This window comes from Rhinatrema bivittatum, chromosome 1 (genome assembly GCF_901001135.1).
Source record: "Rhinatrema bivittatum chromosome 1, aRhiBiv1.1, whole genome shotgun sequence".
Taxonomy (NCBI): Eukaryota; Metazoa; Chordata; class Amphibia; order Gymnophiona; family Rhinatrematidae; genus Rhinatrema; species Rhinatrema bivittatum.
The window spans coordinates 789,533,806-789,547,924 of NC_042615.1; the positions used below are offsets into that span (position 1 = coordinate 789,533,806).

Genomic DNA, 14,119 nt, shown 5'->3' on the forward strand with positions numbered 1-14,119 from the left:
TCATTACAGTCCAGTAATCAAAACCAGTCCACTACTATCTAAAGCCGACGTGTTTTGGTGAAAGCGCCGGTTTCATGGAGAAATCTGTAATTGTGAAGCACCGTGGTGGTTGCAGATTTTCCATGAAACTGGCGCTTTGGCCAAAATGCAGACCATGTCAGCTTCAGAGAATATTTCCTGGCACGAAATTTTATGCTGGCTGCTGCTGTGACTGGGATGGACATCCCTTATTATAATATGTCCATCCCTTATTATAATATGTGATTATAATATCACATATTATAATAAGATAAATTTTCATTTTTCTTCTATTATGTTCCAAGTTTTTCCCCACGTATTCTGTCCCAAGTTTTATGCCCTGTTCTATGTAATTAGCATTCTCTCATGCTTGTTTTTCAGTTACAATGTAAACTGAGACGATATGCAAATTTTGCATGAATCCCGGTATATAAAAAATGTTAAATAAAATAAATAAATAAATAAGTTTGCAAATGGGGGAAGTATTGGACTTCTTTTAATTAGGAGATTGTAATTACTGTTATTTGTGGAAGCTCGGTCCTGACATATGATACGCCATACATCCAAGAGGAAACAGTGCCTGAGGTTTTAGTATTTGAGTTGGTAGGACCTTTGCTTCTGCGTTTCTTGAAAACTGGTTTAATAGCTTGGAAAGGTTCTGGATGGACTGCAGTGAAGCTACTTGTGGCTGCTCGTGGCCTCTTGCTAGCTTTTGACTGATTAGCAGTTTGACTGAGAATGTTTGTACCTTCCCAAGGGAGGACTTATCTGTGAAACTATGATAAATTACAATAATTAAGTTGCAGTAGCATATTAGCTTAGCAAACAGCACTCGTGTGTTTCCGCCTTCGATCTGGAGGTTGGATGTTGACTGAAATGAGGAAACTAGCTGTGCAGTGAAGAACATTGGTTCTTTGTCCATCTCGGCAAGTCGCTTCTGCCTGTGCCCTTCTTCTCCTCTGCTAACTCCTGACTCTGCACGTTCCATCTCTCTGTGCCTTATGCCTGGAATATGACTTCCAGAGTCCATGTGTCAGGTTCCCTTTCTGGCCGTATTCAAATCCATTTTAAAAGCTCATCTTTTCCGAAGCTGCTTTTAAATCCTAAGAGGCTGATTTTAACAGTATTGCTTGCGCAAAAAAAAAAATGCCCACACATGGATAAGTATTTCCGGCTAACTTTAGAACAGTCCTACGATGTGACCAGAGTTAGCTAACTCCAGCCCGCCCCCAAACACCTCCCACCCACCCCTGGACTGCCCCCAATTTATGCAGTTAAAATCTATGCGGCTAAAATTTAGCCGCATACAGCTTCAAATGTCTCCACTTTGCTGTTTAAATGGTTTCTGAATCTCTGCCTTCCAGGTGCTGAGGACATGGAATATTTTTGTTCCAGGATTTCCACTGATTGAAATTTGTTGCCTTCATTTTTCCTAAGAAACTAACTTCAGATTCTGAATCTGGATCCTCAAGAGCAACATTGCACTGCCCAGTCAGCCCCTCTGTCCCCTTTGGGGTCCTTGGCTCTGTGCATTAATATAGATCTTGTTCTTTTCCCAGACGGAGAGCATAATGGAGACCGTACAGAAGCAGAAATTAATGCAGTACAAGAAAACAATGGAAGTAAGTCATTAACTAAGCTAGGTGATGATCTTTTGTAGTGAGAGAGGCCTATTTATTTTGTAATTGCATTTTGTGAATATCATTTAGTTCATTTTGAAGGCATAGTAAGGAAAATCAACAAATGAAATCAAAATGGAAAAAAAAAAAGTAAAATCACAGTCTGATCCTGAAGCTTGCGTCCAGCTCTCTAGGTTGGGGTGAGTGGGACAAGATCTTGTGATGTCAGCATCACCCTCCTGTAGCTTTGGGCAGAAATCTTGCTGTACAGTTACCTGCTTCAGAGGCAGCGCCCTCCCCTCAGCCTGGCTCAGAAGCCACAAGTTGAGCTGAGCTGCCTGAGGGCGGCGCAGGACCCATAGGTTCTGGTTTGGTCTGAGTTAGTGGCGCTGTGAAATCAGGGTGAAACTCTCCTGCTTTCTGCTTTGGAGGGGAAGGGGGTGTTGGGGAAGACTTGGATCTCTCTTCCCCTCAGGCTGGGAGTTTTGTGCACAAGGATATCTCAAGGCCCTTTGTATGCACTCAACAGCCTGGCAGATGAGATTCTCTATGCTGTTGGTTTTGTATCCAAATGAATTCTACTTGCTAAGGTTAACAAATGCTTAAAGATGCAAATTTTTGAAACCACTAAGGGATCCTTTGGACATTGCCTGAGGAACTGACCTTGGTGGTGTCTAATTCTTTTGTGACTTTATCTATTTCAGTTTATAATCATGTTTTGCCACAAAATGTTCAAGCAGGGAACAACAATTATTAGTACAATTAAAATATCATTAAATCAAAATGTACAAAGATAAAAATCATGTAAAAAGCTCCGGGTTTTTTTTGTATCTACGTTGTATCATCTTCTTCCGAACTGTACAGGCAAAGAGAACCTACGGACAGAGGTGCAGAGAGAAAGATGAAGCCGAGCAGGCTGTGAGCCGCAATGCAAACATGGTGAATCAAAAGCAACAAGAAAAGGTACGGAGAAAGAAAGCAACAGCCACTTGACTCAGCCCGGAACATAATTTGTAGCTAGACCAAAAAGGACATTAGTGAGGGAATATGAGAGCGGCTTTCGTGCTCCTTTCTTTCTGTAAAAGCAGACCTGCAGATTGAACCGATAGCTGGGCTGGAATACCGCTCTCAGCGTGGCCCTGAGGAAAACACAAGCTCTGTGCATTTAACACCGCCTTTCCTCCCATTTGAGAAATGAGGGTGTACCTGTAACTACTGAGCTGAGGTGGGGGGAGAGGAGTGAGAGGGTCATCTGGGAAAGATAAAGGGTGGAAGGAGGGTGTGTCTGAAGATTTAAAGAGGGAGTGAGGGGCTGTCTTTGAAGCCTAGAGAGAGAGGGAGGTGTCTGTGGAGGGAGAGTAGAGAGAGAGAGAAGAGGCTGTCTGTGGAGGGAGAGTAGAGTGAGTGAGAGAGAGAGAGAGAAGAGGCTGTCTGTGGAGGGAGAGTAGAGTGAGAGAGAGAAGAGGCTGACTGTGGAGGGAGAGTTACTGAAGTATGAAGAAAGAGGGAGAGGAAGGGCATGCCTGTCTGTGGCGGGAACGGGACGGTCTGGATGGGTACACACTGAGGTGCAGGGATCCAAAATGCAAAGTTAATAATTAAATACTGAATTTCTTTGGGGATAGATACACTAGCGCAGTAAATTGGGAGAGCTTCCTACGTGTTTCTTTTTGAGGGTAATTTTATAACAGCCCGAATGTTTACAGTGGACATCAGCGCGCAAGTCCTGCTTTGAAAACTGGCTGGTGCACGGCGGATCCCTGCATGGCCTACGCGCCCACACCTCCTCCTGCTGGGGAGCCGGCGTCTGTACATTTAGCTGCATACTTTCAAAAAGCAGAAGTGCACGGGTAAATGATTTCCCCGTCCCGCTTCCACAGGCACAACCCCCAGGACAATTTTCCAAGGGCCCTGCGGGTTCATCAAACCACATGCTATGCGTGCACATGGGAATTTTTATACATATTTTCGGGAAGTGCAATTTCTCAGACATAGTTTCTGCTAATTTTATCCAATTTTTTTTTTTTCAGTTATACAAGTTTTTGTAATCATATTTGCTTTCCCCCCTCTCTTTGGATATGGAATGCCATTTAAATACTTCTGTGTCAAAAGAGCCACCGTTATGGGTTTAGATTAATATTTTCTGAACAGTGTCAAGGGAAAGAGACAGCCATATTTTGATGAAAATACCCAAGAAATCAGCTTCCTCACTACTGAGGCCTCGACCTCTTAGAAAGTTGGGAAGCTGTAGGAGTACCTTGTGTGAAGCGTGAATGTTAACCCTTGTAAAGGCTTTCGAGCGCAGAGCCACCAGGCATCCAAAGGGCTCAGACCCCGAGAGCCGTCAAAGAGTGACATTGTGTTCTCTCTGCTTTCAGCTGTTCACTAAGCTGGCTCAGGCGAAGGTGGCAGCAGAAGACTCCGGTGAGTATTAAGAGGACATCACGGCAGTCTTGAAGGGGTTACCAGCTTCGGCTTGTTGCCTTGCAATGAAATCGCTCTCCCTCTCTCCTTTTCGTCGATGCTGTATTCTGGAGGTTGTGCCATTCCTGCTGCCGCTTTTGTTATTTTCCTCCCGTGAACGGCCAATGGAAGATTTGTTTCCGGGCTTAGTGCAGCTGTCGGGGGGGGGGGGGGGGAAAACACCTCTGAAACCATCCTCTGAACTGACCACAGCTGGTCAGTTGAGAGGTTGGTCGGGAGAGAAGCCAGCTATTGACACTCTGGGGGTTCGTACTGCCCTTCTCGTCCCTGGCGCAGCGTGAGGAACCGGGCTGGTCTATGCTGGGCTGTATCTGCCTCGTCCATGCATGGAAGACTTCGGTGTCAACTGGTCATCAAATTTAACACCACTTCCATTCCCCCCTTCCCCCCCCCCCAAAGAGCAAAAAGCACATTAATATTAAATGGAAAAAATTGGCTTCATCAAGGGCCTGATTCATTTAAGTCTTTTCTTGTAGAGCCAGAATGGAAGAAAACCTTAGTGAATCAGCCCCTAAGACTCTTAGATCAATGGTACCCACCCTGGGGTCCATGGAACCCTAGGGATCTCCGAGACCATCACGGGGGGCGGGCGCCAGGCCAGAAGGGAGGCGACCAAAGTGCAACTGCTGAGAAAAAGCAGGCTGACCTCACCTCCGAGGAGCTCTGCTCTGAGGCTCCTGCTGCCTGATCCCAGGATCTCAGCGCCAAGAAGCCCGAGGAGGCAGGGAAGAGCGCAGCTGGTGACCAGCACAAGGAGTCTGCACTGAGAGAAGGGGAGCGCAGCTGATGACCAGCACAAGGAGTCTGCACTGAGAGAAGGGGAGCGCAGCTGATGACCAGCACAAGGAGTCTGCGCTGAGAGAAGGGGAGCGCAGCTGATGACCAGCACAAGGAGTCTGCGCTGAGAGAAGGGGAGCGCAGCTGGTGACCAGCACAAGGAGTCTGCGCTGAGAGAAGGGGAGCGCAGCTGATGACCAGCAAAAGGAGTCTGCGCTGAGAGAAGGGGAGCTCAGCTGGTGACCAGCACAAGGAGTCTGCGCTGAGAGAAGGGGAGCGCAGCTGATGACCAGCACAAGGAGTCTGCGCTGAGAGAAGGGGAGCGCAGCTGATGACCAGCACAAGGAGTCTGCGCTGAGAGAAGGGGAGCGCAGCTGGTGACCAGCACAAGGAGTCTGCGCTGAGAGAAGGGGAGCGCAGCTGGTGACCAGCACAAGGAGTCTGCGCTGAGAGAAGGGGAGCGCAGCTGATGACCAGCAAAAGCAGTCTGCGCTGAGAGAAGGGGAGCTCAGCTGATGACCAGCACAAGGAGTCTGCGCTGAGAGAAGGGGAGCGCAGCTGATGACCAGCACAAGGAGTCTGCGCTGAGAGAAGGGGAGCGCAGCTGATGACCAGCACAAGGAGTCTGCGCTGAGAGAAGGGGAGCGCAGCTGATGACCAGCACAAGGAGTCTGCGCTGAGAGAAGGGGGCGTGCAGCTGATGACCAGCACAAGGAGTCTGCGCTGAGAGAAGGGGAGCGCAGCTGATGACCAGCACAAGGAGTCTGCGCTGAGAGAAGGGGAGCGCAGCTGGTGACCAGCACAAGGAGTCTGCGCTGAGAGAAGGGGAGCGCAGCTGGTGACCAGCACAAGGAGTCTGCGCTGAGAGAAGGGGAGCGCAGCTGGTGACCAGCACAAGGAGTCTGCGCTGAGAGAAGGGGAGCGCAGCTGGTGACCAGCACAAGGAGTCTGCGCTGAGAGAAGGGAGTGCAGCTGGTGACCAGCACAAGGAGTCTGCGCTGAGAGAAGGGGAGTGCAGCTGGTGACCAGCACAAGGAGTCTGCGCTGAGAGAAGGGGAGTGCAGCTGGTGACCAGCACAAGGAGTCTGCGCTGAGAGAAGGGGAGTGCAGCTGGTGACCAGCACAAGGAGTCTGCGCTGAGAGAAGGGGAGTGCAGCTGGTGACCAGCACAAGGAGTCTGCGCTGAGAGAAGGGGAGTGCAGCTGGTGACCAGCACAAGGAGTCTGCGCTGAGAGAAGGGGAGTGCAGCTGGTGACCAGCACAAGGAGTCTGCGCTGAGAGAAGGGGAGTGCAGCTGGTGACCAGCACAAGGAGTCTGCGCTGAGAGAAGGGGAGTGCAGCTGGTGACCAGCACAAGGAGTCTGCGCTGAGAGAAGGGGAGTGCAGCTGGTGACCAGCACAAGGAGTCTGCGCTGAGAGAAGGGAGTGCAGCTGGTGACCAGCACAAGGAGTCTGCACTGAGAGAAGGGGAGTGCAGCTGGTGACCAGCACAAGGAGTCTGCGCTGAGAGAAGGGGAGTGCAGCTGGTGACCAGCACAAGGAGTCTGCGCTGAGAGAAGGGGAGTGCAGCTGGTGACCAGCACAAGGAGTCTGAAGCTGCGTGGAGAGAAGGGGGAGGCGTGCTGCTCCCAGCTCCACGTGAGCAGAGAGCACGTCTGGCCACTGCCAGCCGTGGCCCGTCCTGCTGGCCTGGCGGTGAGGGAGGGGGCGCACAGTTTGTGTCAGAAACCATTCCTTGTTTCATATTATGTTGTATACATTACAAATTGTTCTGGAGTGCATAGTAATGTTATTACATTAATCAGCTTTCCCTATGGCATTTAACTGCATGAAAAAATGAAAGAGACACAAATGTAGGGGGTCTGTGAAATTTTTGGACTGAGGTCCACACTCCCCAAAAGGTTGGGAACCCCTGTCTTAGAGGATTATGACACCTTGGATGGTGGTTCTTGCTTACGGCTAGAGATTTCATTTGAGCATTCAGCTGTTGTATTTGGCAGATCTCAGTCAGTCCAGTGTGGCAGCGATGAGCTGGCTGAGCAAAGCCCATTCTCCTTCAAGGCAAGACCGTTTGTGTTTGTTCATGTTCGTAAGTTGGGCATGGCAGAGTTAAAATGCCCAATGCCTGTTTGGCAGTGTTGGAAATTGCACTGGTCCTGTCATGGTGAGCAACCTTGGGTTCTGAGTCACTGAGATCTTGGAGGCCTAAAGAGCCAGCCCAGGCTGTATATCTAAGATCCTGCATTCATTCTACAAGCACAAAGATATTTGGAACAGGATTGTTACTCTTTGCATTACTCTATCTGTAGCTTGGATGCTGCATACAGTAATGCTTAAGGTACTGTTATTGGCAGGAGCATACCTAAAGTATTTGGCACCCGCAGCACATACGTCCTTTGGCACCCCATCCCGTCCCCCATATATACTTTTAAAATTTCCTAAACATCATAAAATATTTCAAAACAGCAACGACATCAAATAACACCCAGTAATTAAAACGAATAAGGGTTTTAAAAATCTCCCACTCTCCATATCTATCATCCTAAGACTGTTGTAGAATGGGGACGTGTATGCACACATACACACACAATATGCTCCCTCTGACACACACATACATGCTGGATGAGAGAGAGAGAGGGAGTGTGTGTGACAAAGAGAGATAGAGGAAACGTGTGTGTGTGTGTGTGAGATGCACACACATACTTCCTCTGCGTTTCTCATAACACAGACTCACTTCCTCTATCTCTCACCCACACACATGTTTTCTCTCTCTCTCACACATACTAACACACACACACGCAGACAAAAACTGAATTGGAAACCATAACAAGCCAGTTTCTGTATGCAGTGCAATAATGGAAAAGCAGAACATCACTATCCTCAAAACAATACAATCAAGACATATAAATCAATCAAAATAGTAAAACCATAATAAAAAATATACATATCGAAACAGCTGATGAATAGAATTATCAAACACTAATAAAATATTTCAAAAACAGACATCACATCTAATAATTAAAACTAACAAGGATAAAAAAAAAATCTCTTGCTCGCCATACCTGGGAACTTTAGATTTCTAGTCATCCTGAGAGTGTCCTGGATTGGAGGAGAGCACACAAACTTTCACCCCTCTCATACACATATATACGGGCATGCTCTCAAACAGAAACCCACCCACACGTACACACCCACCCACCCTCTCATATACACACACACACAGGCACGCTCTCAAACAGAAACCGACACAGGCACTCACACACACACACAGGCACCCTCACCCTCTCATACAAACACCCACCCACACATACTCACACACACCTATACCCACATTCTTTCATATACACACACACACACAGGCACGCTCTCAAACAGAAACCAACACAGGCACTCACACACACACACACACACACACACACACAGAGAGGCACCCTCACACCCACCCACACATACTCACACACACCCATATCCACATCCTTTCATATACTCACACACACACACAGGCACCCTCTTATACTCTCATATACACAAACACCTTCTCATACACAGGCACTCACCTCTCACAGGGCCAATCTCTAGCTCTCTCACAATCATTTTGAACCTTTTCTTCAGTGGCTGGCAGCACCGCAGGGCCTCTTCATCTGCCGCCCGCTCTGGGGAAACACTGGCAGCACTGCAGGGCCTCTTCTTCTGCCGCTGGTTCTGGGGAAGGGCCGGCGGCACCGCAGGGCCGCCTCTTCTGCTGCCTACTTGGAGGAAACGCCGGCGGCACCGCGGGGCATCTTCTTTGGCCACAGTACCTCGTTTTTGCTGGTAGGAAGTAGGAACCCCACCAGCATATTACTCCTCCGCACCGCTGCGGGACCTTCGTATATGCTGGTGGTAATGGCGCACCCCCCCCCCCCCCCCTTAGTACGCCACTGGTTCTTGGTGATATTTGAAAATAATATAATGGCACAGATGGTGCCATGATTGTGGGATGGTGATTGTAAGCCTTTCCGTGCCAGATTCTCGCGTTATGACCTGATTAGGTATGTTTGTTTAGTGATTTACATAAACGTAATGTTTTTGTATTGTGGTTTTCCTCCCTTCCTATCTGTATTTCTTGTCTCGGGCTATTCCCACCTCCAGTACCGTAGCAGTTTAGTGCCTAAACACAGCAAGTTCAAAGCCGGGAGACCATAATACACACAGCTGCTTCCTGCATCCTCACATTAATTCAGAACAGCACTCGCAAGTTCTCAAAATGTTAATGTAAGTGCGGCCCCCGCTACCCCCCACCGTGCACCTCTGCTCCTCCCTTCCAGGACTCCTCATCTGATCACCCGATCTGCGTCCTGGAGAGATGTGCAGGGCGCTACCCTCGGCGGCAGCAGCAGCGGCTGCAACTTTCCATGAAATGCGGGACCGTGAAGCTGGCAGCGAAGCTTACGGTCCTAGTTGCAGGCCTGTGCACCTCTCCTCCCCCCCCCAAGCCACGGGTTTCCTCTTTCCAAAGGGAAAAGACAAAACAGAGGTGAGCGGAGCTGCCGTAGGGCCTGCGCGCACGCGCTGGCTAACCCCGCCGCCTCGCTGAGCCCTGAGAGCAGCGCTCAGCCCTGTGGATCCTCTCAGCAGCGTGAGCAAAGCCAGTAGGTTTTTGGGTTTTTTTCTAATGAAATTTTTGAGAGTTGTTTCAGAATATCTGCAGTTAAGTGACCCCGTGGCTAGAACTCTGAATGCTTACTATGGATCAGAAAGCAAAAAGGAAAGAAGAGAGTCAGAAAAGAAAAGCAGAAAGAATAGTAGTGGGGTGGAGTGAAGCAAGAGAAAAGGCACCTTTAGGAGGGAAAAGGACAAGCATAATGAGAGAGGGCATGAGAGAAGAGAAAAAAAAGAAAGGCATAGAAAATTAAAAAAAAAGGTAAAAACTGAAATGGAGAAAAGGAAAGAAAAAAGAGAATTAAATGATATATCAAGATACATCAGGAAGGCTGCTAAACTAATTTTATAATGTAAAAATTTAATTATATTATATCATGTAAATCATATGTAAATGTATGCAAATGCACCACAGAATTGCTGCAGACGTTTCTGACTCTTGCCGTGGAATCGAGCCCCGGAGCCACCGCAGGAAACGGGGGGCCTTGGCTGCGTGGCCAGCTAGCCAGGGCTTTCAGGCTTCATAGCTGCGTGCCTTAATCACTAAACTAAATTGGCAGCCCGATCTCTACGTGCAAGCACAAAGTACAAGCCTGCTGGCCCGGATCCAAGGCTCTCCTCGCTCTGTTTTACTGCCTCTTTCTGCTTCTGGTTTTTATGATTGTGGTGGCACAAGACAGAAAAAAAATCCAAATGCTCCAAAGATATAACTAGTACAGGAGAGGCAGGTGTTTTCCAGGAAAAAGGAAGTCATGATCAGGGCCGGTGCTAGGCGAATCTTCAGTCGTTTTATCTATTTCAAATCGTTTATATCTTGCACAATCCAATGAGGGTGGGAGGTTACAGAATGCACGTTCATGATAAAACAAAATGCCACCCCTCTTCCAACTTACCGTACCTTGGCGGTGGGAGCTGTGGCACAGCTCCCCTTTGGGCCTCACGCTGGCAGGATTTCCCTCCCCCCCCCCCCCCCCCCCCAAATTTTGGTGCTCTAGACCAGTAGTTTTCAACCTTTCTTCTGTTGGGACGCACCTGATAGATGGTTCTCACATGCATGACACACTGAACACATGACAGTCAGAAGGCTACATGTAAATGTACCCTTTGCATCCACAGGAATCCCCGCCCAAGCCCCTCAACAATGGGTATAAAACAGAACTAGAACATTCCCCATACAAGTCATCATACAAAAAGGATATTCTGGTGTTATCTCAATAACAGCAACACAAACTCCCTCTGCTGCAAGGCACAATAGCCCTACTTTAAAAAGACAGCAGTTCATCACCAATGCATGTCCTATTGAGAAAACACAACAAATAAGGTGAGGTAGTTTACTAAGCTACTTGCTAGTTAAATACCTCACCTCAGTCATTCACACAGAACTGACCTTCACCAAGTACAGAAAGACCACAGATTACAAAAATGGAGACAGAAACTGTAATGGAAACCCAAAAAAGGCCACTCTGCATGCAGTACAAAACTGGAGAAATGGAAACAGAAATATAGCACCTAACATAGTACCAGGTTCTGCAATAATGCACACAAACTAATCCACACAAAGTTACACCTGCATTATGGAACTCACTCAACAGTAACAACTCCTATCTATGAAAAGGCAACACTACAAATATTTAATCAGGCCCTAAACACCAATACACCTCCAGTTAGAGAAACAAAACAAGCCAAGCTGCTATAGATCCCCACACAAAATAATTGTAAAATATACTAATAAATGTTTCAAAACAGCTGATGAACAGAACAACAACTAACAATTACAAACTCTTAAAAATATATTAAAAATTCTCTAAACACCAATAAAATATTTCAAAACTGCAGACGCATCACATAATAATAAAAATGGCAGTCAATGAAGAAGCAACAGTAGTTGCTGAAGCTGTCCTCACTGTCCTCTACCTTAGGGCCTAAATCATCACCCATAGGCTCTAAATCATCACACACATGCTCTCTCTATCTCACTTACACACAAGCTCTCAAACACACATATGCTCTCTCTTTCTCTCACTTACACACTTGCTGTCTCTCACTCCCACTCCCTCCCTCCCCCAAAGCACAAATGGTAGCTGCAGCAGCCTCCTCCTCCAACCTCCACGGCCCAAGAAAGAAGAATCCCATTGATCATGGGGGCCAACGCTGCGGTCTCCCTTGCTGATCGCCGGCTGCTTCTGATTTTGTTCCTGGCCTGAGCTGTTACTTGGGGCCGCTACTGCCGCTGCTTTTCAATGCAGCATGGCCTTTTCTTCCCACATGCTCCGCTACACATCACTTCCTCTTCCAGACCATGGGGGTGGGAAGAAGAAAAGGCCAAGGGTGCAGTTGCCGGCTTCAACGATTCCCACTGCCCTTCCCGTCCGGCCGGGTTTGAATGTTCTGGTAACAGCAGCGGTGGAAGAATGTCTGCCTCTCCCTTGGTGGAGGGAGAGGTGAGCAATGAGAGGCCAGGTAGTATGCGCCACGCATGACACACCGGTTGATGATCGCTGCTCTAGACGGCCGCCTGGTTTGCCTATTGGAAGCACCAGCCCCAGTCTTGATATAGGGCAGGGGTGGGGATTGAATTCAGGAATAAACTAAAATATTTTTTCTTCAAGAAAAGGCAGAGGACTCATGAAATGGCCTCTTAATGAAAGTGATGAGGGGAAAAATGGTGTTGGCATTGAAGAAGGCCTGGGACAAGCCCAGAGGATTCGTAGTGGTGGGATGCCAGAGATAGGATGTGAGGTATTGTTGTAAGTAGGACAAGTGGGCAAACCACAAAGGCCTACCTGTCTTTATCTCCTATCAACTTCTCTTTTCTTTGTGCGTTTTATGGAGGTAGCTCACACGGAATTGATCTGTAGAGTTGCCAGTGATGAGGGAAACGTGAGAAAACGAGGAACTGCCTTTCTGGGTTGTGGAATTTGTCTGTCTAAAGTATCTTGATGGTCTTGGCTGACTGTAAGACATGGGTGTGTCTGCACTAGGCTCATAATTTAGGAAACAAATTTTTTTTCTTTGTGAAAGATTTATTCCGATGACTTTTATTCATGCTCTAAAGGCCAGATTTAAGTTTCAGGAAAAGATGGGTCAACAAAGAGTGCCGAAAGCCTGCAAATCTATTTGCTTGCAAAATCTTGAAATAATAAGCAGATCTTTTGCCCAGGTTATGTAATTTCCTGCAGCTTCCGGAAAGAAAAATAAATTGCAGAGAAATAACTGTGCAACAAAAAATATTCAACCAGCCACACTGCATGACCTGGGCTTGTGCTTTGAGACCTGATCAGCTCCAGTGTTCCCATCTCGTGGAACATGTGATCCGTGAGGTCAGAAGAAAGGTTAAACCGAGTTTGTAGTGATAGGGAAATTATCTCACTTTGCAAACGTTTGTACGACTGCACAGAAAAAGTAATGTACCACTAGGTGCTTACCTACAGATTATAACCCAGGGCATTTCCTCATTTCTAAAGGCTGGCAACACCTGGTTTGATTACACTGCTTTCCTCATTCATTCTGTTCCTTTATTTAAAACACTTTATATGCCCTCCTTCCACAGCATTCACGGTGTCTTGCAGCTGTTACAGGGTAACCATAGGCAATGACAATAAGAGTTAGGAAATTAATCTTAACTAATTGGAACCAGCCAGAACATCTTCATGTTTCAAGTACTTATTATTTAAGGCCAGAGCCTCTTGGGGACTACTAATTTGGGGCATGGAATTAAGCAGCCATCACAGGAAGGGAAGAAGTGATGAACCAGTGCAGCAGCTGATCGCTTCTTAATGCCATTTGGCAGGGGGAAAGTGGATAGAACGGGAGTCCAAATGTCAAGGCGGAATTTGTTTCAGGTACTGTCTCTGGAAGAAAGCTTGGATCCCAGACTTGAAAAGTGAAAACTGTAGCCAGTGTTGTATGTTCACAATGTCTTTTTAAGATTATTCTTCCAGTCATGGGCTTTTCATGTGTGTTGGGTCAGGTCATTGATGAATGGAAACAAATAGCTGTTTTTCATTATAGATAAAGCGTACCAGCTGAATATAAACGTGCTAGAGAAAATCCAAGAAGACTGGCAGAATGAGCACATCAAGGCCTGTGTGGTAAGAAGTTTATATCTTATTACAAAAGGGACAGTTTATAATCTGGGGAAAGAGAGACAGTGACAGCTGAATGCCCCTTACCTCCCCAATGACGCCCTCTGGCCACAGGTTCCTCCAGCATAGCTCCTGCAACCATGCTGCATCCACTGGCTCAGACTAGAAGGCAGATCGTAATCCCCGAGCCTTTATAGGCCCTGCATCTGGAACTTCCTGTGGTGCTGGCTGATGACATCATCACTGCCTTGATATATAAGGAAGCTCAGTGCTCCTAGTCAGTGTCTCAACAAGTCCTTATCACTCCTGACTGTCTCCTCGGTTTCCTGCCTGCTCCTATCTCTGTACCAGTCCTTGTTTACCCGGCCTTGCTCTGCTCCTGACTCCTCGCCTGTCCTGGTTCCTGCTAGCCCTGCGCTTCCTTTGCCTTTGGCCTGACATCTTGTTGCTGACCTAACCCTGGCCCTTTGACGATGCTTCACTTGCTGCTTGCCC

At 47.5% G+C, this 14,119-nt stretch overlaps 1 protein-coding gene across 2 annotated transcripts in view; it reads left to right on the forward strand.

Annotated features, from left to right (window-relative positions):
• The window catches only part of PSTPIP2 (proline-serine-threonine phosphatase interacting protein 2), a 179,472-nt gene that overhangs the window by 121,969 nt on the left and 43,384 nt on the right, over positions 1–14,119 (forward strand). For both annotated transcript variants that reach the window (XM_029580853.1, XM_029580844.1), the window contains exons 6-9: positions 1,578–1,640; positions 2,502–2,600; positions 4,016–4,061; positions 13,551–13,630. In XM_029580853.1, coding sequence (XP_029436713.1) covers positions 1,578–1,640; positions 2,502–2,600; positions 4,016–4,061; positions 13,551–13,630 — 288 coding nt within the window. The remainder of the gene's footprint in view (positions 1–1,577; positions 1,641–2,501; positions 2,601–4,015; positions 4,062–13,550; positions 13,631–14,119) is intronic.